This window comes from Thermobia domestica, chromosome 7, assembly GCF_964235325.1.
Source record: "Thermobia domestica chromosome 7, izTheDome1.hap1.1, whole genome shotgun sequence".
NCBI classification, from domain to species: Eukaryota; Metazoa; Arthropoda; class Insecta; order Zygentoma; family Lepismatidae; genus Thermobia; species Thermobia domestica.
In genome coordinates this window covers 209,135,569-209,143,524 of record NC_137460.1, presented here as the reverse complement: position 1 = coordinate 209,143,524, position 7,956 = coordinate 209,135,569, and the positions used below count along the sequence as shown (strand labels likewise).

The 7,956-nt window shown below is 36.0% G+C and overlaps 1 protein-coding gene across 1 annotated transcript; it reads right to left on the bottom strand.

The window, feature by feature from the left end:
- Positions 1-4,367: 4,367 nt before the first annotated feature.
- Positions 4,368-5,099, bottom strand: LOC145689507 (uncharacterized). The gene has a single exon (XM_081763680.1). The coding sequence runs from the start codon at positions 5,097-5,099 to the stop codon at positions 4,368-4,370; it is 732 nt and encodes a 243-aa protein (XP_081619806.1).
- Between the last annotated feature and the right edge of the window lie 2,857 nt (positions 5,100-7,956).

The window sequence follows — 7,956 nt, the reverse complement described above, 5'->3', positions numbered from 1 at the left end:
CCTAAGTTAACCAACATCATCCGACTTACACTATGATCCATTTGAGCTACAGCGTGTTCATTCTATCTGTGCAAATTACAACGTTATATCCGCAAGAGATGAAAGTGATGCTGGATATTCGGAACAGATAAATCTTCGGAAAAGACTAGAAAATGGCAACCTCTTTGGTTATTTGAAAACAAAATTTTATTTGTACTAGTTCGACACAAATTTGTTTCCATCCTATAATTCAATGTGATTTATTCACGTTGAAATTTGAAACATGCAAGGTCTGCTACACCTATAAGGAACATCCTATTTTCCATATGAACATTTGTAACTTTTCATTATCATACGGTTTGGACATTTAATACAGAATATTTTCGATAATAATTTAGCCGTAAAATAGCACTCATTCAACTTTATCTTTCTTTCTTTTTCTTATCGTTTCTTTTTTCTGTTTTTGTTCGCTTTGCATTAATAGTCTGGAACGGAAGATATGATGTACACTATCTCCTGGGTTTATTAGAATGTATTTTGAACCAGTACGTCCAATGAACACTACCGAATTTACAAGCGAACTACGCGGAAACAAAGCATGTGTTAAACTTTTGAAATTATCTTAGATGTGTCTGTGAGATCTACAGTTCTACTGGAAATTGACTATGCTATTCTTTATGAAAGAGACTTAATGAATGTTTCAGACATCCTCTATATATTGGAATAGTCCTGAAAAATATAAAAACAAACATTATTTCTGTATTGCTGTTGGATTTCTGGTAACGGGACTTTACAAATTTAGGTTCTTTTCTTACTGTTTAGAATTCCACATTTTTATCTCTTCTCCCCTTTATTTTTCTTCTTCTCTCGCCTTCTCTCTCTCTCTCTCTCTACCTCATTTATGAACCTCTGTGTAATAGACATCCATTGGTTTCAATTTTTCATTGTGTGTTTCAGTTTCTCCCTAAATCAACTTATGAATCTTGTTTCGTCTCGGTTTCGTTATTTCATTTTATCGATCTAATACATGTGTAGTTTGAAATTAGAATTGCGTTCATGTTGTTAGCTAATTTTAGTATGGGAGAGAAGAAAGGAGGAGAGAGAGGGGGTTTCTTTACCTGACACAATTATGGGATAAGAGGGTGTATATTGGGTGTCTTAGCTGCACGGCGTTAGCTGTCGCAATTTTTTTGATGCGGAGTGTACATGGAAAGTTCCGGAGTAGTATTAAGAAAGTACAAATCTTAAGAATACGAATAATTCAGGGGACAAAAACCTTATTCCACAAGGTCTTGATATTTTTACATCACAAGTTACAAAAACTGAAACTTCAAGTGAATTCCAGAAAGTTGAAAGTAGGTTCGTTGTTACAAATCACGCTCTTGAATTTGCTGTAAGACCTAGATCGTTTGCTTCATCCATATTGACAAACCTTACTCTAAACCTACATAGATTATACGTTTCAAAACACTTAATAAGCATATTTCATCGATGGGGGTGTGAACATCTTACCATCAAGCCACAATCTACCAAACATCCATCATTAACGCTGGCTCCCCAACTATTCATTCAGATGGAATTCTTAAACATGTTTTTGATAATGTTGACATAAATGTGTCACATCTTCATAGCAAAAGCACTTTCCATACTATGGGAGGAATTCATTGTGTTATACCGATACCTGTGTTGAAACTTAGATAACAGTTAAGAAAATTCCAATTGAGTCTTTTATTAACATCGCAACCATCCGCGAGTACTTATATCCAATGAAAAAGAGAAATACAGGTCTTTCTTCAATGGTCATTGAAGATCTTAGTGAACTTCAACAAGTAAGATCTCCTACGGCTCAATCTTTAGAATATATGTTTCCGTTCAACCGTACATTGCTTGTACTGTTCGCCCATTCGGCAGAGACCTCTAGTTGGCAGAGTGCCAAGGAGAGTCTATGTTAATGAAAGGAGAGAAGTGTAAAAGAAGAAGAGGAAGGAAGGCATTGGTTATTGCCGAGGGTGGTTTGTTTGAACAGTGTTACCAACCCGGCACCAAAACTATAGCTGATAAGATTTTATGAATGATAAAAAAAATGAAATCTTAAATTTTACGTCCCGCGGTTATGCCGGGTAGGCTAAAGGAGACTGCGATGATGAAAAATGAATGAAATGGTAGAATGAAGAAAGTGGGAGGAAACGGGAGAAACCCGAGAAAACCCACGAGCACGATGTTTGTCCACCACAAGGTCCACACGTCGCGAGCTGGGATCGAACCAGGGACCCCAAGCAACGGAGGTGAACGCTCTACCACCGCGCCCCCATTTATGAATAATAATATGAGATTGAAATCAAAGTGGCCCTGCATCAGTGAAAGCACAATAATCGGTGACTATTACCCGGAGTAGTGCAGTGTGTGGTAGAATGATTTTTGTTTGGGTGCATCAATGGGGGGGATATAATGGTTTCTAAAAACTAATTCGCGCATTAAATTGCTAAAAGAGAGCCGAAGAGCCACGATAAGAAGAACTGATGCTAGTTTGTAGTTCATGTCTATGTGCTGGCGATAACCTCTCAAAATGAAATTACACAGTTTAAAGTGGGATTCGAGCCACCTGAGTCTCCACCGGGAATCGAACCTCAGACCCCTTAATTGCAAGGTAACGAGCGTAACAATTCATCCACCGGTGATAGTACTTTAATAATAGGATATAGCAGATTCCTTTAGCTATCATTGTCCCACATTCCAGCGCGCAGTAGTAACAACTGAAGGCAATGAAATAAGTAAACTAAATAAATAAGTAAGTAATAAAATGTTAAACAACAAAATAAAGAAATAAGATTTTAAACAAAATAAGTAAATAAAACTAAACAACTTACCTTAGGTTAGATCCGTTCATTCATCACTGTCATCCGAATAATCATTGTCATCATCATCATCACTCGCACTTACACTAATCACTACCCACCCAACACAAGTACATACTGATCATGTGTAAAGAATGTTCCTCGAGGTACATTGGAATGTACATGATAGGTACGTGAATAGAGCAATCATGTGAAATACACATGTAAGGAATAAGGTTACTTCCGCCCAAAAGTACGTGCATGACACATACCGAGGAATGTATCTATTATGTGTATATCACGTACCGTGTATGTACTTGACACATTTACTTGGCATTGGCATGTGCCAGGAATGTACTAGGCATGTCAGTAATGTTCCTTAGGGCAGTGCTATGCAACTGGGGGTGCGAGTACTTAAATACTAAAACCTTAACGCTTCATTTTTACGTTCGAATTTAGAAGCTTGTACTTTTAAAAAAAGCCAAGCAACTAACTCTGAAAATATATGCCCTCCTCCGGCATCTGTGTGGCAATTTAACTATCTATTAAAATACTACAGTAACATTTACAAGCGACCGAGCTCTAACCTATAATCTTAGCATTCAAACCTTTGATTTACGGTTATTTGTGATTTCACGTTTATAACAAAGACAAATATTTTTAAAAGAGTGTAGTTTAAATAAATTACTGAAATAAATATTTTTCACAAAGTTTATCCTTTTAAATTATTGTTCAGAGGCCTTTGCCTTTAGTAAGCCTTCTCCGAAATACATGCAAATGAATTGTGCTGCCATCTTTGGAGCTCTTTTAAAATACACATATATGTTTCTCGACAATGAGATCTCAGAAACTACAGGCTCTAGAAAGATGACGTTTTCACTGATCGATTGCAAATTTCATGTAGATTGTCCAGTTCTAATTGAATATTTAAAAAACATGGGCACTATTTCTTTAGTACATTTTTACGGGTACATTGGAAGTGTTGAACTTTCAAAAAAATAAAATAAAACATCACATCCTAATCATTACACATTCCAACACCACACTGTTGTATATAGCGGTTGTATGACACACACAATATATTACAATGTGGCTAAACTCAGAAAGTGGCTATAGAAGTGAAAAGCATATGGCTAAAAAGCCACTATTGGCTCTTTGGAAATTATGTGACTAACGACGTTCTCAAAATGGCCAGATCTCGTCACAAAGTGGCTAAATTGGCAACCCTAGTCGCAATACGAAGCAACTTACGCACAACCATGCCATGGTACATGGGGTATGTGCCATTCACATTCCTCACATTCCAGTGAAGCATGTAAAAGTACCTTTCAAGTGTCAGAAATTCCTCGAAAGGCACGTACCTAGCGACACGTGCTATGCATATGAAATGTACATTTTTCAAGTACCAGGTACGTAAACGGTACATATGGAACTTAAATGGCACGTTCCTAGAATGTACCTGGTTGGGTGGGTATAGGATCACATACTTCTTCAATGATTCCATCTCTCTCCCAATACGTATTTTCAATGACACCACATGAGAGTAATGCTTTTTCACTCTTCCACGGTAACACTGTTAATCGCCTGTTCAGTGTAGTTAAACAGAGTCATCATATCTAGATCTCCAGTTACATTTCGGTCACGGATAAACATTTTCACATCTGCCCAAACGTACTCAATGGCATTAATGTCGCAATGGTATGGGGGTAATCTCAAAGCCATGAATCCATGCTCTTGGAGCATCATGTCGAATTTGAATATTTTCGTTGTGGGTGCGTTCTTTTTCACCAGGTCTAGCAGTTCAATTTTACACATGTCTGGGGAATGAGGAACGTTGTATACAGAAAGCCAATCCATGATCTCTTGCGTTTTGTTAGATGATGTTGGGGGTTTGTTTAATTGTATTGAGTGATATGGTGCATTGTCAATAGCGACCACAGCATGCTCAGGAAGGTTTGGAATAAGCTTTTCCCTTGTCCACTTTTCGAAGATTGTGGAATTTATCTCACCATGATAATCGCCAGATGTCGAATTGGCTTTGTACATTAAATTGGCATTATGTATAAAACCCATTTCTCCCCCCGCGCATAAAATAATTATGCGTCGCGAGGCATTTCCGGTTTCCACAACTCCATGTTCTTCATCACTTTGCCAACATTTGCTGAAGGTTAAGTTGCTGTCTATCCACGATTCATCCAAAAATACGATCGATCTTTTTTCGTTCCTGTAACGTCGTACTGTTCTCAAATGTTGAGTTCTAGCTAACACTATATCACTCCGCTCCATTATAAACTTTCGCTTGTTCTGACACTTTTTGAAACTTGTAGCAGTAATGCGCCATAACGGGTACACTGCTATTCTCGAAAGGGTTTAATGTAATCTCTCTTTGATGCGGAACCGAAGGCAAATGATTTAGTTAGCAAAAAGTATTCAATAATTTCAATATGATTAACAATTTATTTCCAATATATGTAACAACTAGAATAATAGCAACAACTATATATATATTTTTAACACTTAACAAACAACACTTAAATTGAAATCTTCCCCTTTCATTTCTTTTGATAGCGGTGTGAACAATTCCACAATTTAACGCCCATGAATTAATTCTATCCAAATAATAATTTAAAGCTTTCGATATTAAATCCAAAAATGTTTCAAGTAATTTATATGTTAATTTCAATATAACTAAAGAAATAGTTACGTGTGATCCGATGAACATATCCCTCGAAAACGAAGTATTAATCGGTCCAAAATGGCGCAAAAATAAAAAAGGTTAGAATTTAGAACATACTTACGGTCCCGTTGAATATGCCACATCAAATACACACTTACAATACGATTATATAATTATTCACATTTCAGGCTTTGCTTTCACACCACTTCACAAGCGGATCTTAAATTATTTTCCAACACTATTCACAAAATTTACTTCTAATCCATTTAACGAAAATCATTACAATTCCTAACTTGTATTCTTATATCCAAAGTGTAATTTTAGATCCGTCGACGATTACCTTTTCTTCTGTTCTGACGCTAATCGCGGGTTGTCATTTCTACCACAGTTCATAGGTGGCGCTGTTAACTCTCGATGAACAAACGAAGTACAATGTTCAATGAACTTGACCTACTAACATATATCATAGTTGCTAACTGTATGCGGATATTACTAATCAGCTGTTTCAGTGTCCAGACTAAAGTTCTTTTTTTTTTCTTGGAGAAATGTTACATATAAAATTCTCCACGGTCGAGTTTTTTTTTCAATATAAACTGGTTAGAAAAATTTCGAAAAGAAAAAAAAATATTGTTTATCTTAATCACTGCATGCAGAAGAATTGGAACAAACTCACCATGAAATTCACCAAAGTCTCTCACAAGAAGATGTCAACAGGAGCTCCATTTTCCATTCGATGAATTCAGATGACGAGTGTCCACCCATTACAGAAGAGATGACAAAGAACCAGTATGTTGCGCATACAGAATTTTTCCATCCACCTTATGACTCGGATTGGGCACAAGATAAGAATGAAAGGGTTTGACATGACGAGGGTCTCGACGTTCACAAGGACGTTCACAGCCATGGCATGACCTTGCCAATTCTGAACCTGCAGAATTGAACAACAAGCACAGTATACAACAAACACAACAAGATTACATTTAGCCCAGTCAATAAAGGTTTTTGGAAGGAAAAAATTTGGGTAAAGCTGATTTTCTCCCAAGTGATAGACCACTATGAGGGGAACATTTTCCCAAAAGTCCCCGCCCCTCCCCCTGGAGCTTTCCCCACCACGCCCCCTCAAAGTTAAAAAATGGGCGTTTTAGAAAAAAGGCCATATCTTCAAAACTAATGGACATATTGATATGCTTCTTTTTTTCTCGTAATATGTGAAATGTGCTCTACAATTTTGTATTCCTTAAAGTTTTTCATAAACCTAATGGTTTCTTGACAATTTTAACCTAAAGAGTAAAAAATGAAAAAAAATCGCCCGCGCCATTTTGTTTTTCCTCTTATATTTCCTTAGTGAGTTATGATATGGAAAAATGTTTCAAATAAATCTTAAAGAGCATAAAATTATCTTTCCAATGGTGTATATATTGTGAGGGTTACTCTTAAAATTAGCCATGTAGCGAGGTAAGTTTGAAGACGAGCGGGCTCAAATTTTCGCCTCAAATATCAGTCACTATGTTTCATTTCGAAAGAAAAAAAATAACAAAGCTTTTTTTTTTCAAATAATAAACCACTGCATGTTAGAAAAGCATTTTTGTTTAGTCCTGCCTCCTCTGTGAAGCTTTAACCCTCACTCTATCCCCATTACCATTCCAAATTTAAAAATAAGCGTTTCTGACAAAAGGTATTATCTCCAAAACTATTCAACACAGTGATAATTTTCACATTCTGTAAGTAATAAAATTATTTTATTTTATTTTCTATTTTTTTATAAATCTAAAAATTTCTAGATAAACAAATAAACTATAAAAATTTGAAATATTTTGGTTTGCTCTTCCTTTCCCTATTTTTTGCCTTGGATCTCCTCAGTCAATTAGCGTATGAAATTATATCTATAACATTTTTTATTATGTTTACATCTTAATTTTGAACATGTCCGCTATGCTTACTGCAGTATTTTTAACTTAATCTTCCGTAGCTATACAGTATACTATTTAATTTTCGGATGATGATTCTACAAGTTCTTCCTTGGAATAGAAATGTGAGTTTAGGCAAGACAGCCCATACAGTGCTCACACATTGCAGAGCAATCTATTTTAGTTTTTTTTTTTTTTTTCATTTACAGTATTGCCACATCCTTGCTTACACGAACATGATATTATGTACAGAAGCTCGTCTGGTGCAAATGGCTTGCATGTGGGAATAGGTTTCAATGTCGTTTTGGAGCATCCGTTTTCTTTAATTAATTCTATCCTCCAACCCCATTCTGTGTCAGGAAGTTTATTTCCTAACCATTTCTGTACTTGCAAAAATACTCTGAGGGAATGTTCATTACACACTTCAGAAGTTGGAGGTAATTTAGCCAGGTCAAAGTTAGATCTTAGTGAACTTTTCTTTGTGAAAGACAAAATTCTGTGGTATCGGGCTTCATTCAAATTTGAGTATTTTCCCAAATCATACAAAGCCAAAACTAAT

Coding starts and splice junctions, on each gene's coding strand:
- LOC145689507 (XM_081763680.1), bottom strand. CDS start 5,099: ATGGAGCGGAGTGATATAGTGTTAGCTAGAACTCAACATTTGAGAACA.